Source organism: Callithrix jacchus, chromosome 10 (assembly GCF_049354715.1).
Source record: "Callithrix jacchus isolate 240 chromosome 10, calJac240_pri, whole genome shotgun sequence".
NCBI classification, from domain to species: Eukaryota; Metazoa; Chordata; class Mammalia; order Primates; family Cebidae; genus Callithrix; species Callithrix jacchus.
Window position 1 is genome coordinate 21,253,161 of NC_133511.1, and position 17,229 is coordinate 21,270,389.

At 43.5% G+C, this 17,229-nt stretch overlaps 1 protein-coding gene and 1 pseudogene across 2 annotated transcripts in view; both read left to right on the forward strand.

Moving 5' to 3' along the window:
• Window positions 1-17,229, forward strand: part of SORL1 (sortilin related receptor 1) — a 175,111-nt gene that overhangs the window by 131,990 nt on the left and 25,892 nt on the right. For both annotated transcript variants that reach the window (XM_035264890.3, XM_078339716.1), the window contains exons 31-38: window positions 608-763; window positions 5,135-5,284; window positions 13,048-13,179; window positions 13,957-14,083; window positions 14,252-14,421; window positions 15,701-15,813; window positions 16,044-16,148; window positions 16,921-16,993. In XM_035264890.3, coding sequence (XP_035120781.3) covers window positions 608-763; window positions 5,135-5,284; window positions 13,048-13,179; window positions 13,957-14,083; window positions 14,252-14,421; window positions 15,701-15,813; window positions 16,044-16,148; window positions 16,921-16,993 — 1,026 coding nt within the window. The remainder of the gene's footprint in view (window positions 1-607; window positions 764-5,134; window positions 5,285-13,047; window positions 13,180-13,956; window positions 14,084-14,251; window positions 14,422-15,700; window positions 15,814-16,043; window positions 16,149-16,920; window positions 16,994-17,229) is intronic.
• LOC103796056 (large ribosomal subunit protein eL43 pseudogene) lies at window positions 8,649-9,073 on the forward strand (annotated as a pseudogene).

The following is a 17,229-nucleotide window of genomic DNA, read 5'->3' on the forward strand; positions in this document are numbered from 1 at the left end:
AGAAGTCTAGAGCCTTCCTACTCAAAGTATGGTTTGCAACCAGCAGCATCTGCATCTTTTTGGAACTTGTTAGAAATGCAGAATCTCTGACCTCACCCCAGACCTACTGAGTCAGAATCTGCATGCTAATAAGCCCCCAGATCCCTTGTGCTCCATGATGCATTTGAGGAGCACTCATGTGGAATGCAGGCTTGCCCCTTTTTTTCTGGCATTCTTATCTCTGAACCGGGTCGTGGGGTAGTTGCAGTTGAATTAACCAGAACACAATGCTTCGCCTCAGTAGGAATTCTCTTAGCCACCCTGTGCCTCCTGAGCCACCTGTGTCTTCCATCAGCCCCTGCGAAAGCAAACTCATCTGAATATTAGCCCAAATCAAATAGAGTAAGTAAGGGAAATCTATTCCCCAAAAGGGAAGATAAAATTGCCTCTTCTGCCAACTCATTATACGTGATTTATAGATTATCTGCTCTTAGAGCTATGCCTGTCACTGGCCTCCCTCAGCAGGTACAGCTAAAAGTGGGACATCCGCACTAGGTTTGGGATCCATCTGGTGTAAGATCAAGCTGCTTCTAATGTTTTGGGTTTCCTTGCTTGGTGTTTTTCTCAGATTCACATATTCTTCCCTTCTCAACTCCTGGGCCCTCCACGTGTCTGCCCAATTACTACCGCTGCAGCAGTGGGACCTGCGTGATGGACACCTGGGTGTGTGATGGGTACCGAGATTGTGCAGACGGCTCAGACGAGGAAGCCTGCCCCTCGCTTGGTGAGTTCCTGCCCAGGTCCTCTCCTGTGGTACCTGCTGTTGTGGGGAGGACCTTCTGGGGGTGCACTCTGGGTGCAGCCTGGCTGGGCCCCATGCCCTGCTGTCTGGGACTCCACTATGTGGCCAGACTGCCTGTCTAATGGTGCACCTCCAGGGCAGGCTGACTTCTAGCATTTCTCCCTGGATCATAGACACATAGGAAATTGGAATGGGAGCATCTCATTCTCTATAACTGGCCTCTGATCTTCCTGCAAGAGGCCAGCCACCCTGATTTTCACCCAGGCTGTGGTGATGCCACCTTTGCTGCCTTCTTAGTGGGAAAATACAAATTGGAATTGTGTGCAACTTTGTGTATGTGTATTAAGCTCGCTAGGTGGCTGGCCTGTCCAACTAAAAGAAGGGTAAGCACTGCCATCTAGTGGCTAAACTGAAAGAGGCAGCCGAAGGTCCGCAGTCACCATATTGGTGGTGGTGGTGGGTAGACCCTGATACCCCATCTCGTGTGTGCTCTTAACTGCAGGAAGAACAGAGGTAAGGATCCTGTGTTCTTTCCTAAACAGGCGTCGACTTCAAACTCAGTTATAATAGGAGAACAAATAATTTTTTGCATGCTTTGCGTGATCTTTTCCATTCTTCCATGACTGTGTTCATTCCATTGCTTCCTTAAACCTCAAAATCGCAAACTTAAGTGAACCTAAGAATCATATAGAGATCTCCTGGGTTCCATCCAGAAATTCTGATTCTATGTTTTTCTTTAAACATTATAAAATGATATTTTTATTAGGGTGGTCTTTTTGCCATATTGAGTTTCCTCTTGTTCTCCTGTCTGGAAGATCAATTTTTGACAATTTCCATTTTCTAGGCCCTTTATGAGCTGACTCCTCCTTGCCTCCCTGGATTTCTTACATCAGTTAAGCTAGGTTCCTCATCTTCTCCAGATAGACTTGCTTCTTTCCCGCCTATGCACCTGCAGCAAGGTTTTCCCTCAGCAGTAACTCCTGTACCCTCAACCTTATCCTCCTACTTTCCTTACCCCTGAAACCCACCATCCATCAGTGCAAACAGAAGCGTGCATTTTATAGCAAAAGAGACCTTGATATGTTAATATCATCAGTACTTCTCAAAATGCGGCACAAAGGCCACCCTAATGGAATCACCTGGGGTGCTTATTAAAAACGTAGAATCAGAATTTCTGGGTGGAGCCCAGGAGATCCCCGCATGATTCTTAGGTTCACTAAAATTTGGGATTTCTGCTTTCAACAAGTAAGGTATTATTCTCCTTTCATGCTCCACCTCTATGGAGCTTTCACTGACTTCTTTAACTGGTTTCTATCTCTTTTCCATTCTCATTAAACTTACCCATTGACCTTTTGGTTCTTAACCGTGATCTGCCATGTAGTGTTTCCTAATTATTTCATGTGTGTTGATCTTTGTTTTCATAGCCATTGTGTGGATTTCCTGTTTGGGGATCATCCTGTGTACTACTTTGAGTCCTGCTCTGTGTCTCCTACAATAACAAGAAAATAGTCAGTATTGCCTAAATGCTTCTCAAATTAAAATAAGTTGTAAAAAAGAAAACCAAACTTCGTGTCTGCACTTTCCCCTCAGGGCCTACATGTTTATTAAATAACTTGAGTATCCTCTCCAAGTTATTTTTGCTTATCAAAACTCTGACCAGGACATTAACAGACTCTAGCAAATTCTGACTAATCCAATGGGCAGATCTCTGTTTACATATCCTGTTCAGCTTTTGTACTTTCTTTTTTGTGTGCTGTGTTGGGACAAATTTAAACTTGTTGATGTCTGTAACTCTTGGATCTTCTCTGGTTAGTATAGAAGTATCCTAACTGGTTTATCAGCCTCGTGTTTCTCCCCCTTTCAGTTTTTCTTCTGATGAGGCCCATACTGATGAATGATTGTGTCCTCCCCAGTACTGGAGACCTCTGATGCCTCCCTTATTGTCCAGGAATACGTGGCATGATTTGCCTTGGCCTGGCTTTCTCCCTCTTTTTATTTTTTATCACCTGTCTCCATGTACCTTGTGTTTCTGCAGAGTGATTCTGGGATTTAGGGAAAGCCCCTTTGAAAATCCAATTAAAACTGTGGAGTATGCACAATATCCTGAGGTTAATAATTGCTTCCTTCATTTGTTTGCTCAGGTTGTTTTGTACCACTTGCTAATGCTTTCTGCCTTTCAGTCACCACTCAGGAGAACTTTGCACAGACGAACATGTTCAGTAACTTATCAGGTCCAGTTTTTCTCTTGGAGACATTCCTTCTAACAACTTGGATTCTCCTTTCTGGACGGATTGCGCTCTAGTCCTGCGGTGTGTGTTATCCTGGGACTTTCACTCTCTCCTTGGAATTCTCTTTGCCTTTCTCCCAGTTTAGATTCCTTGTTTCCTGGATCTTGTGTTTTGCTTTTTCTTGGTTTACTCCCTTGTTTGGGTGGAGTGCATCCTTCAGTAGCCTTGTCAGGTGAATATGATGATGCAGTGGCCAAGGACACTGATGCTTTGTACTGGTTGCCCTGGATACCTGGGGCAGTTGTCTTCCAGGACATTGCCCCATCATCATCCTCAGGACTTGCTTTACCTCCTTCTCCTGTTGGAACTCCTGTTTACGGTGTCCCCATTTTTCTCCTTTTAGTTCAACCCCATGTTTTGGGAGAGCACATTTTCTGGAAAATGCCTGAGAAAATGTATGTGGGGAAGACTGTGTGAGGTTTTGCACGTCTTAAAGTGTTTAAATTCTGTCTTCAGACTTAATTGATAGTTGGGCTGTGTCTGGCATGCTACATTGTAAGTAATTTTACTTCACAATTTTGAAGGTTTTGTTCCACTGCCTTCAAGCAGATTTTGGGAAATCCAAAAGCAATCTTGATTCTGATTTTTTTTTTTTTTTTTGTATGTAACCTGTTTTTAACCCTTTGGCACCAGCGTTTTAAAATTTCACAGTGATGTGCTTTGCTGTGAGACCCTTTCCATCCAACGTGGTGGATGCTTGCATGTACTTTGATTATGGACGTTTATATATTTTAGTTTAAGGAATTTTTCTTGAAATATTTTATTAATGGTATTTCTCTCCCTGTTTTCTCTTATTTCCTGGAATTCTTGTCATTCATATGTTGTCTCCTGATCTGGTCTTCTTCTTTTTTCTTTTAATCTTTTATGTTTTTGAAAATTCTTCTCCCCCACTTTCTAGATTTACTCAACTTTATATTTGAACTCTTTGCCGAGTTTTTCGTTTTTGATGTCACTGTTTTAAGAGTTTTTCCATCTTTACCCCTGTGCCTTCTTATGGTATCCTGTTCTTTCCCCCTCCATGGATAAATATTCTTTCTTTCTGAACATATCAAGGATATTTGTTTTTGAAGTTTTCTTCTTGCAAATCTGTTTCCTACAAATGGCCTGTTTGGGGGTTGGGAGCTCTGTTTGGCTTTCTGTCTTTCATGTCAAAGCTTTTTCTCAGACAGTCCTTGGTTGCTGCTGTGTTTAAGGCTGGGGACTAAAGTGCTTCTAAGTAATTCTGAGCACGTGGGTGGGCTTGTCCACTTCGAGGTTCGCGGCTGGGAACCATAGGGCAACTCCGAATTTTGGTCACTTCAGGGTTAGTTTCTGAAGCTGGTCATTTTCCTCAGAGAAGATTCTTAGCTCTCCTGACTGGACAATAATGACCTTAGGACTAAGATCCTCAGGGAAGAGGACTGGGGCTCCCATAAGTAGGTTTAATCCCCCTTTCACCTGTAGGATATACTTGCTCTCAACTGTGCCTGTCTAAACGACGCTTTGTTTTTACCCTCTCCAAACAACCCTCCATTCTTCTGTTGGGGTGACATGTGGTTGGTTGTCTTGCGGGACTGATAGGAGGGGATATAGGGAATGTAGCTGTGTCTTAAACATCATTCAGTCAGTTCCCTTGTTTTAACTCCTTCTGCTTCACTCCCAGTTAAGAGACACCAGTTTCTGACCTTTTTGAGGATTACGTATTGTTGATCTGCTGGGTTCTGAGCTTTCTCCTGCGCTGCTTAGGGTGGGATACAGCCTTCGCTGGCCTCTTTGGTCACATGCCACTGTCTGTCTTCTTTCCAGCCCCCAGATATGGTTGCTTTTGTCTCCTTTCCCATTATCCACGTCCTTGCAGATTTAGGTCTTTGAAAACAGTCCCTTCACTGTGGCTTTAGTGGGACCCTGGGGGGAAGCCACATTAGATACCTATTTCTACTCTGCTCTCTATCCACAACTCATATTTGTCTTCAGGTTCCCAGTGTAATTTCCAAAGCACCGTAATTTCCTAGCACACTGATTGGTTACTGTTATTGGCCAGTTCTCTTAACACTAAAACATGAATTTTAAAAATCTTTTATTTTAGCAAATGTCACTGCTGCCTCCACTCCCACCCAACTTGGGCGATGTGACCGGTTTGAGTTTGAATGCCACCAACCAAAGAAGTGTATTCCCAACTGGAAGCGCTGTGATGGCCACCAAGATTGCCAGGATGGCCGGGACGAGGCCAATTGCCGTGAGTATTCAGAGGGCACTTCACCCCCGGGCATGTTTCTGCAGAGAGCGCACTTCCAGTGCTTCTGCTTCATTTCTGGATCAGCATACGCCCGTGTGTGAGCCTGCGCGCTTTTGCCAACCATGCTTTTACTGCGTTCTTCACAGGAGCTTTGCAGCATGCACCCGTATCATTGTGTTAGTCACCTTTTTAATAAGTTGGCTGCATTTTAAATACCAGGAGGATGTCCAATAAAAATACTTTTTGAATGACTGAGATAAATATTTTAAATAGGTTTTGTAGGCACGTTTAACACTTTAAAAACACCCATGGGTAAAGCCACAACTCTTTCTGTATGTGCATTCATTCTGGAAGTATTTAGTGAGCACTTACTGGGCATAGAGGCTGTGTTATTAGAAGGTTCGCCTCTGGCACTCCATTAAGGAAATTCAGTCCTAGCCCTTAGGGTAATTGTGGTTGGTAAGATGGTGTGCTAAGCCGCATGGGGAATAATCATCTGAGCCCAGTGTGAGGCAGTGCATGCATTCTCTGCAGGTTTGGAGTTGGTAATTTTCAAACACAGTGGGTCCTGGTGTTTGGTCCTCTGATGTACCCAGGGAGGATCCTTGGAGTGAATGATGGAGTGGAGGGGGACACTGGCTTCTGCAAGCGTTTGATCCTCATGTGTCCTGTCAGCACTTTTCAAGTCCCTGGCTGCGTGCTAATGCCACCACTGGCTGGTCTGCCCTACTGTAGCAGACTGGGAAGGGCATGGCTGGGACAGTGCCCCTGCAGCCCCCTACCAGCCTGCCTCTCTGATGGTGGGGTACTGCTCTGGCTCAGGGATCCCTGCTTTGCAGGTCTTCCCTCCATCCAGTTCCTGCTGGCTGCAGACAGCAGATGTCCTAGCCAGTCACTTTCCCTTTCTTGCCAGGACGAGGGCTTCTTCCATGCTTGCCTAATTCCTGCCCTGGTGAATGTAGAAGAGGGTGGAAAAGCCCCTCTCATTCTCTGCTGAGCGCCGTTCCCCCAGCCCTAACCCTAAGCAGCAAATGCCTCAGTTCCTCCACCTTGATCTCTGTTCTAGTCCCATTTTTAAAATCTCAAAATAATGACTTCCTCAACCAATGAAAAACTGAGCCTCGGTTGGAACCCACCAAATCTCATCATTTAGAGATAGAAGAGAAGCTGAGGTCGAGGTTAGTTATCTTTTAATTCCTCTAATTCAGTATTTACAAAATTTATGGGACTTAGCAGGATCATGTGGAAGTGCTTATGAGAAATGTGAATTTGGTGATCTCACCTCAGACCACTGAATCAAGAGCAATGGTGGAGGAAATGCTTGGGAACCCAAGCCTTTTAAAAGTGCTCTGTCTGATTCTTAGCATCAGACAAGGTTGGCAAGTACTGCTCTGTCCTAAATAGTTCACCCAGTGAGGCTTGGGGAGAAAAGGAAGAGGAAGTCAGCTGTCCCTTCTCTATCTGTAGCACTGTTCTCCACAGGGTGCTGGACTGGGCCCTCCTTGGAGAGTCTTGGTTAAGAGGAAGGGGTGTGGATCCAGTAACATCTTCAGTCTGGTTGGACAAATTTTTCCTTGATCATGCACAACCTGGCAGGCATTGATTGGTTTTCTGGCAACGCAATTTTTTTTTTTTTTTTTTTGAGATGTTATCTCACTCTGACACTCAGGCTGGAGTGCAGGAGCGGGTGGGGTCTCAGCTCACTGAAGCTTCTGCCTCTTCAGCTCAAGCCATTCTCCTGCCTCAGCCTCCTGAGTAGCTGGTATTACAGGCATGTACTCCCCATGCCTGGCTAATATTTGTATTTTCAATACAGACAGGGTTTTGCCATGTTGGCCAGGCTGGTCTCGAACCCCTGACCTCAAATGATCTGCCCACCTTGGCCTCCCAAAGTGCTGGGATTACAGGCCTGAGCCACAGTGCCTGGTGACTGGCAATACAGATTCTAGTGGGAGCAGTGATTAGGTAGTAGCAGAAGTTATCCAAAGAACTGGCATATTTCGAAGGTGAGCCTGGCCAACTTCCTGGAGAGGTGGGGGCAGGCCGGGAGAGGCATCCCCAACGATGATGCCTGGACAGTCGTGGGACAGGGTGGCGGATGACCGGCATTCTAGACACAGGGAAGAGCATATATAAGCCAAGGCTCAGAGGCATAAGAAAACAGACCTGTAGAGTGGCTGTGGGTGGGACAAAGGTGAAAGCAGAGAGGTAGGCATGACGTAGATAGGGAGACCCCTGTGATTGGACTTTATTTTCTTGGTCCCAGGGAGCCATTGAAGATTTCAGGGGTGGGGTGTTTGTGTCTTAGATCACTTGGACTTCATCATGGGGGGAATGGGTTAGAAGAAGGCTGAGGTGAGATTGGAGGCCAGTGCCCGTTAGGAGACTAATTTGATGGGACTGTGAAGGTAAAAAAGGAAGAGTGACCTCTTTGTATATTGGAGGTACTATTAACAGCATCCAGTGAGTTATTTGGCCATGGTGATTAGGGAAAGGGAAGGATGAGCGTTTCCCACAGAATGACAGTGAAAACTGATGCTACCAGCTACGTGGGAGAATACTGAGGATGAGGAGTTGCAGCTTTCCCTGGGTGGGGCTAGGCATGATGATGGGTTCGTTGATTGACATTAACATCTAAGGTAGTGCGAGTCATCCTGGTAGAAAGTGAAAAGGGAGGTTAGAATCCAGAGGGGGCATTGCTGTCTTCCTTTTCATTTTACAACAATAACTGTCAGTGCTCGTGATCTTCGCTTGCCGGTTGGAATGAGTCTTTGCCAGTTTTCACACTTTTCGTTGTTCCTTACGATGATGTCTGCAGTGATGGACTTCTGGAGATGGATTTCATTCTAGGCCTCAATGTGCTCTGACTTGAGAGAAAAATCATCTTGGCTTGTCCTTAACTCGAAATATGAAACTAATTTATTTCCACCATGCGAAAGTTTTTCTCCTAACACTCGTTTTTTCTGCAGGGGTCCCAGGAGGACCCCCTCTTTCATGCATCCTTTCATCTCCAGGAATGTCACTTCTGCTTTTGTTTCAGCTGCCTAAAGTGTCTTTTCTCTGATTAAAAGTCAAGGAATTGGATAAGTTCCTACCTAGGGGTCTTTTTTCCAAGAAATACACTTTGAGTCTTTACAGTTTGTCAATTTCCAAGGTAGGGTGATTTCTTTTTGTTTTATTTATTTATTTAGTTTAGTTTAAGAAGATTGTAAGGAATCTTTCATTGCTAAACTATTTCCATTGGAACTCAGGAATTGAGTAGTTTCGGATCCATTTTGGGGGTGGATTTCTCTCTGTCCAGAACATACCACTTGTTACCTGGAACCTAGGAACAAAAAGGTTAAGATAATTTGATATCATCTTCCTCTCTGGGCTCGGACCGACAACATGGCCAAACGTACCAAGAAAGCTGGGATCGTCAGTAAATACGGGACCCGCTATGGGCCCCTCCAGAAAATGGTGAAGAAAATTGAAATCAGCCAGCATGCCAAGTACACTTGCTCTTTCTGTGGCAAAACCAAGACGAAGAGACGAGCTGTGGGGATCTGGCACTGTGGTTCCTGCATGAAGACAGCGGCTGGCGGTGCCTGGACGTATAGTACCACTTCCACTGTCACAGTAAAGCCTGCCATCAGAAGACTGAAGGAATTGAAAGACCGGTAGATGCTCCTCTGCTCTTTGAGACATCACTGGTCTATAATAGATGGGTTAATTTATGCAATTAAAAAAAAAAGATAATTTGATATCTTTTGATACTTACATATAAATCCATAGAAATAAATAAATAAATCTGTATAAATAAACCAAATAAATTCAGATGGTGAGGACGGTTTTCATCTCCCTGGTTGACCTTTCCATATTGCATCTCTTTCTCATTTCTTTGTCTTGTCTATCCGTTGTAAGGTTGAGCTTGGTCATTTACTTTCAAAGTTAATGCAAGTTTGCACAATTAAGCATTTGGATTTGCTGATGGAGTTTTGTCTTCAATATAATTAATTTTCCTGCTGTGTGTGTGGTTTTTTTTAAAGTTCTTCAGTGTTTATCAGGATGTGGCGGCCTTTGATAAGCCTTAAAAGATCCTTATTTCTCATTCTATCGCTTTATATTTCTTTCGTTACTTTCTTGTGCCTGTTTACTTTCTTGCTTTTGGCTGTTTTGTTTCTCACTTGTCTTTTTCAGGCTGCTTCTGCTTCACTCTTTCTATTTGCTGTGGCAGTATTTTCTGATGCTTTTTAAAGTGGCCGTATTTTCTTTAAAATGTCATTAATGACCACATGAAAACTGGGAGGGCATGCCTGTCATGCTTGCAGATGATATAAGTTGCCCAGATTGCTTATTTTCTGGCAAAACAATCAGGATTTACAAAGGGAAACTAACCTTTGGTGGTGGGTTTTAATGTGCTATTCAGTATTCTCAAGCAAATCATGTGTTCATCCTACTTAATTCTCAAAATAACTGTGATTTTGGTATTACCTCCTTTTTCGAGGTAGGAGAATAAGGTTCTAAGAGAATCACCTAGTCAGTACTGGACTGGGTTATTTATTTAGGTTGAAAGCCATGTCTAAAGTTCTCATCAGGGAAGAATACACCAAAACTAACACAGATGAACTGAATAGGGATTAGTGTACAATTCTACACTTAGATTAAAAGAACGGACAAAGTGGACTTCTGGAGTGTTAAACCAACAGGGACAGGTTGACTCCACACTCACCAAAATAACAGTGGGAACGTCTGAGCCAAATAAGCAACCATATACTAAGATGAACACAGGAGATAATGAAGAAAGAGAAAGGAAATAGAACCTTCCTGCTGGGTGATACTAATTCATTGGCATTCTGTAGATCAGTGTTTTCAGCCTGTTACCGATCTGGCTTATTCACAAGGAAGTTGCCCAGTTAAGGGTCTTAAAATCAAGATGTGTTATATCCACAGCTTTTTTCCCAACATTAACTCGATAACCTTATCTAAAAATGAAATGAGATTAGTATGGTACGATTCTTTTTAGAGAAGCTATCCCCTGAAGGCCCCTAAGTTCTTTTCTAAGTGCCTATTAATCATCTGTTTAATTATCAGTTTGAGAATTTTCAGAGATTAATGACAACCTTATTCCCAGATTCTATTGTTTTTTTTTTGTTTTGTTTTGTTTTGTTTTAATTTAAGGCATTTTTCTTTTCTTTTCCTTTTTTTAGAAACAGGGTCTGGTTATGTTGCCCAGATTGGTCTCAGACTCCTGGCCTCAAGTAGTCCAGGCTCAGCCTCCCAAGTAGCTGGGTTTCCAGGTGCATACTACCGCACCTGGCTTATTTACAGAGTCTAAAGCCCATGCTCTTTTGCTTTTAAAATTTTGAGACACACTTTATAAAGAAACCTCCGGCATCCTCAGCTTTACTACTTAGCTGTTGTGTGATTATATTTTACCACATTGTTACCAAGTGGAATACTTCTGCAATGGGGGTTTTGGTATTTTTCAAAATAATCCCCTCTGAGCAGAGTCTGTCCCTGACAGTCCTATATAAAATGGCATAACCTGATCATATTTATTTACTTGTTTGCAGTTTCTCTTTATAGAAGATAAGCTCCATGAGGGCGGGCCCTGCATCTGTTTTACATGTCCCATATTCTTAACATCTGGAGCAGTGCCTGAGTTATGGTAGGACCTCCATGAATGTTCACTGGATGGATGGATGAATTCCACCTTGGCCTTCTCAGGCTATTACAGTAGTGGTTTTCAAACCTTTCTCTAATTCTTGAATACACTTTTATTTGTTGTGAGCTTCCCTCGACAAGGCAAACACATTTCAGCTCAGTATATAATAGAATTCTGAAATGCAATGACTTTCCTGGGGAACAGGGGATCAGAGTTTATGAAAAGCTTCTTAAGTGATTTTGATTGTTTCCTTCTCCCACTGACAATTTCTGTATCAGAATTATTTTTTTTAATAAGCAATGAACTGAAGTCTGTACCTCCATCCTGGATACTCATGCAAAGAAGTCTTAATTCTTTTTTCACATGAAAACTCATCAGTGGAGAACACTTGTGAAAGTGGTCTGCATCTCTTCTCGCTACCGCCCCACCTCCTTACATCTTTTCATCTCTAGGAAAATATCCCTGGATCCTTTATCCATTCCTCTTGACCATCCTGGTTGCTCTCATGGGAACATTGTCCAGTTTCTCTACCTACATCTCCAAGTGTGGTTGTTTATGTTAGGAAAAGGGAGAAGAGGGAGGGAGTCCCGGTCAAGAGTTGACCCATGACCACATGCCTTGGTCTGAGGTGGGGCTTCCTTGCTCAGGTCACAATGCTCATATCATCGTTAACATAGCCTTGTTACTGGTGTGTACACCCTCCATATTTCCTCAGGGGCTAGTTTCAGGAAGGGAGTATTATCATCCTTGCTTTAAAATCAAACTATAAACAAAATTCCTTCCATAGTTAGCTTGGCCTATGTGCAGAGATAAGCAGAGGCCATTAACCTACAAGATGTCACCATGAGCAGGGGGCTGGGTATAGGGAGCAGGATGGAGTAATTCATGCTCAGCCTCCTTTTTACTGTTACAGCCCATTTTCAAAGCCAATGATGTTGCATGTCTCCGACCTTTCTTCTGTTTTCTCTCTTTCTCTGACCACAGCCAAAAACTGGTCTCTGCTTTTAAGGACCCATGTCATTAGACAGAGCCCACCGGGATAATCCAGACTGAACTCTCCTATCTCAAGGTCCTTAATCTAATCGTACCTGCAAAGTCTCTTTTATTACATAAGGCAACATATTACAGGTTCCAGGGATTAGGATGTGGACATCTTTGACTTGGAGGAACAAGATTGACTTCAGACCCTCATCACTGGTGGGCTTGGATTTCTGAAGGAGCCCTTCCTTGTCCAGGACTGGGCAGACAGGTGTGAATCTGTATAATGAAGGCCAGGAGTTATTGTACATGGGTACAGAGCAGATTTGTACCACCCAGGCACTCAGCTTGCATAGCAGATTTGCTGTTAACAGCCAATCTCACCTTTCCTCTTTTTAGGATCATTTGCAATTATATGGTCATTGCTTTCTTTTTAGAGCCCCCCCATGCAGTTTAAATCTACTTTCAGAACTGGAAAGCACGTCACATTTCGGTGAATAGCCTAGCCATACAGTTGCATAACTCTTAACTTACCAAGGCTCATTATTTGCATTATTTCATTTTCTGCGAAAGTACTTTGAAATGCCAAACAATGTAAAACACCACATAAAGTATGCATGCCTCTTAATATTATTGGGATCCATCTCATTATTATTTGTATTTCTCAAACCAGAAATCAGCTCCTCTTTCTAGACTGCAAACTAATTAGTAGCAGAATAATTAATAGTACTGTAGACTAGTAGCTACAGTTTAGCGATGCCAGCCAGGAGCCAGGCACTGTTCCAGGTGTGTGATCTCATTAGATCCTTGCAGCCATGGCAGTGATGGAATTGCTACTTCCATTTTTTATGGGGGAACTGAACTTGGGAGGTATTAAGCAGTTTCCTCAAGCTCATGCAGATAAAGGATTTAAACTCTGGTTTATTTGACTCCAAAATACTCACTCTTCCTGAATGCAGATTTCAATTGTTAGTGTTAGATGAGATGGCACCTCAGTGCCTGTGTAGATTCCATCACTTCTCATTCCAGAGGTGTGTTTTGAAGCAGAAGCCGATTCAAAGAATTCTAACCACTTTGCCCAGCCCTTAGTACCATACATTCCCTCCCCATGGGATTAAGAAGCCTCTCTGTGTTTCAGCCACACACAGCACCTTGACTTGCATGAGCAGGGAGTTCAAGTGCGAGGATGGGGAGGCCTGCATTGTGCTCTCAGAGCGCTGCGATGGCTTCCTGGACTGCTCAGACGAGAGCGACGAGAAGGCCTGCAGTGGTGAGTAAAGGCTCACGGGCAAGGCTGGGCTGGGCTGGGCAGGGCAGGGCAGCTCGCTTACCCCAGGGTCCCTCCTGTGTAGATCTTGAGCTAGGACTGTTCTGAACTTTTTCTCAATCTGAGGATGAAACAGATTTGGGCCTAGTTTTGGAGCCCCAAGTGAGGTGAGGGTTGGCCAGACTCTGATGTAACGTGCAGCTCTCTCCTCTCTGTTAGTGAAATGTTGGTCTTGGATTTGTTTTTGGTGGTCTTCCTACCTCATGCCCATACACCATGGTTCTCACAGTCTCAATCTGCTGGTGGGATTAACTCACTTCTTATCTCTGGACACTGCCCTGACATGGTCCTTGGACTTGTGGCATTCTCTATTGAGAAATAGGCTTACATTGCCATAGGCAGGAGGAAGATGGAATTCAAGGGAAAATATCATGACCAGTAATGTAAGAGACCCTAGGAGGGATTGTGTAGGGAGGTTTCAACTATATTTTCTGAGATTCTTTTCAGATAATGATAATGGCCTCTTGATAATCTAGATCATGGTAGTTTTTAAAAGCAGGGGTATTTGAAGTCTAAGGGTTTGTAAGATATGACTCTTTTTTTATTTGTAATATTTTTAGTAGCGATGGGGTTTAGTCATGTTGCCCAGGCTGGTCTCGAACTCCTAAGCTCAGGCAATTCACCTACCTCGGCCTCCCAAAGTGCTAGGATTACAGGCATGAGCTACCACACCCAGCCAAGATATAACTTTTTTTGAGTTTTTCTCCTTTATCTCTCTAGATGAGTTAACTGTGTACAAAGTACAGAATCTTCAGTGGACAGCTGACTTCTCTGGGGATGTGACTTTGACCTGGATGCGGCCCAAAAAAATGCCCTCTGCTTCTTGTGTATATAATGTCTACTATAGGTGGGTCCTGTCTGCCACAGGAGATGAAAATGATGTCTTCCTTGCCCCAGGATATTCTAAAACTCTCTAGTGGCATGCACTGTGTGACTCTTTATTGACTGAGTTAGACATCTCAGCCCCCGTGCTGCTCCAGTGTGACAATATCTTTATTTTTTATTTTTTGGCCAGGGTGGTTGGAGAGAGCATATGGAAGACTCTGGAGACCCACAGCAATAAGACAAACAGCGTATTAAAAGTCTTAAAACCAGATACCACATATCAGGTTAAAGTGCAGGTTCAGTGTCTCAGCAAGGCACACAACACCAATGACTTTGTGACCCTGAGGACCCCGGAGGGATGTAAGTGTTACAGTTTATTTTTATGGCATGTGTACCACCTCAGGTGGGGTTTTGTGAACGTCTTTCCGAGTATTCTCAGGAATGTGGGAACATACGTGCCTCACATGTACGGAAGTATTGTGGCTAAGCTTGAGTCCTGCCAGAGTTGTTGAATATCTGTTCTCCTTACTGCATCAGAGACTTTTTTTGTACCTTAAGTTAATTTAAGATTCTCTCCGCCATTTCCCTCTTGCAGTTTTTTTGTCTAGTCTCTACCTCTACCTTCCTTTTCTACATATTTCCTAGTACTTGGCACTTAGGAAGTCATTGTCATTAAAATATGATGCATATCAGCAATTTCGTGGCTAAGTTTTTTTTTTTTTTTTTTTTTTTTGAGACAGGGTCTCACTCTGACACCCAGATTGGAGTGCAGTGCAGGTGCAATCACTGCTCAGCACCTCAGTCTCTCCAGGCTCAGGTGGTCCTCCCGCCTCAGCTTCTTGCATAGCTGGCACTATAGGTGTGTGCCACCATGCTCAGCTAACTTTTTGTATTTTTGTAGAGATGAGGTTTTGCCATATTACCCAGGCTGGCCTTGACCTACTGAGCTCAAGCAATCCACCCACTTCAGCCTCCCAAAATGCTGGGTTTACAGGGTTGAACCACTGCGCCTGGCTTTGTGGCTAAGTTTTTAAGAAATTTACCAAATGTATGTGTCTGAAAGAGTTCCTTGCTTCCTCCCTACTTCAAAGTAATCGACATGAGCAACTGTCTGCCTGAATGCCATCTCTTTCCATTGCCTAAAGTATCTCAAATATGCTAGCACTAAACTCATTAAGGAGCCTGCTTTGAAGATGATCACATTCATTTGGATATAGAAATTCTGTGATGTTACAAAATTAGTCTTATTTTTTGGCAGTCATGCCCACAGTACTCTGTTTCTGTTGCATAAGAAGCAGAGGCAGCAGGTGCTGTCATTGACAATTAAGATCTCAGCATGGAAGTCTCAGGGTCAGTGGTGACTCAGCCTGCCCAAGTTACTCTATGCTGCAGCCCTTATGAGCCACAAATTTACCACACGCAACTGAGCCATGATATGATGTGTAGATGGCACACTTTGCTTTCTGGAAGAAAAGGATAAGTGTCTTGTCAATGTGAGGACCAAGCTAGCAGCCTTTCCAGTGGATGGGTCTCAATGCTGGCTGTGGAGTCTTTCTTGTCCTTACTCTAAGCCCAGGAAAATTCCTCAGGTTGACCACCAAGCAGATGGGTTTTAACCTCTAGTTGACTCTTTTGCTAGTGCCGGATGCCCCTCGGAATCTCCAGCTGTCACTCCCCAGGGAAGCAGAAGGTGCGATTGTAGGTCACTGGGCTCCTCCCATCCACACCCATGGCCTCATCCGTGAGTACATTGTAAGTATCTTCCAGGAGTTGGCCATATGTGTGTTGGGGGTCTAGGAGATTTCTGGGTGTTCTGTGTGACTTGGGGTTGATTTGGTATAGCTTTGTAGGTGATGACCCATCATCCATCAGAACATTTGGCTCCTCACCTTCTTTTCTCTCCTCTAGTCTTTTTGCAAGACATATTTGGATGCCCTGGACCTTTGGTTCCCTTTACTCACATTTTTTTCTTCTCACTTCAGGTAGAGTACAGCAGGAGTGGTTCCAAGATGTGGGCCTCCCAGAGGGCTGCTAGTAACTTTACAGAAATCACGAACTTAATGGTCAACACCCTATACACCGTCAGAGTGAGTGTCACCATCCAGGCAGTCTTAGAACTGAGCGAGATTGCTGCTATTTTGTGAGAACTCTCTACTCACCTTTACGAAATGCATATTAGTAATGTGCAAAATACCCAACTTCTTGTCCTGGGGTGGGGGAGCTCAGAGTTTCAAACGAATACCACAAAGAGCTTGATGTCAGACTTTCTGCAGATAACTGAGCTTTATGGGAATGCAGCTTTCCCTGCTTTTAATGCTGATACTCTGCTAGCTTTCCAGCTCCTATACTTTCTCTCTCTGCTCTTTTCTGCTTATCTTTAGCTGGAGTATGTTGCAGAGCTATGATAAGTAGTCCTTCTAAACTGATTTTTGTGAGATTCCTATGAAATATATTTTAGCAGAAAGAGATAGATTTTGTGCAAAACGTGTTTGCTGAGACCAGTAAGTGTATACATTCATGACTCCTACACTGATAATTTTGTCAGTACCCTTTTTATATATGTGTGTGTTTGTGAACACCTCCCCCCCATATACCTGCCCTTTAGAAGAACTTTGATATTTGTTGATCAATAGAAGTTTTTTGATCTTAGCACTGTCATAATGCCTTTTACCCAAGTACCTTCTCTTTGCTTTTTTACCCTCTTGTTTCAGATGCTAGGGCCTCTGAATATTCTGGATCACTCTGTATATAATTTTTCTACCCTCACTGCCAAAATCTCACCCCTTTAGCTCATTCAGTATTCTTGCTGTATGGTGTATTGCCTTTATTTCATACTAATTCACCCTCTGATTTGAAAAGGTGGCTGCGGTGACTAGTCGTGGAATAGGAAACTGGAGCGATTCTAAAAGCATTACCACCATAAAAGGAAAAGGTAAATGATTCCAGCATTTGCAGATTTAGAGAAGATATTATAGAAACTCTTTCAAAATGACTTTCAATATGATTGGAAAATGGAGAAGCGTAGTTTAGAAAACGTCACACGACTTCCTTTTCCCTAACACGCAGACTTCTCGGTGCCTCTGCAGTACTTTAGATACAAAGTCTTTTTGGGGTGACCGAGTGTATTTTTCCTCCTAGAATTGAACATTTCTTCTAATGCAGACATAC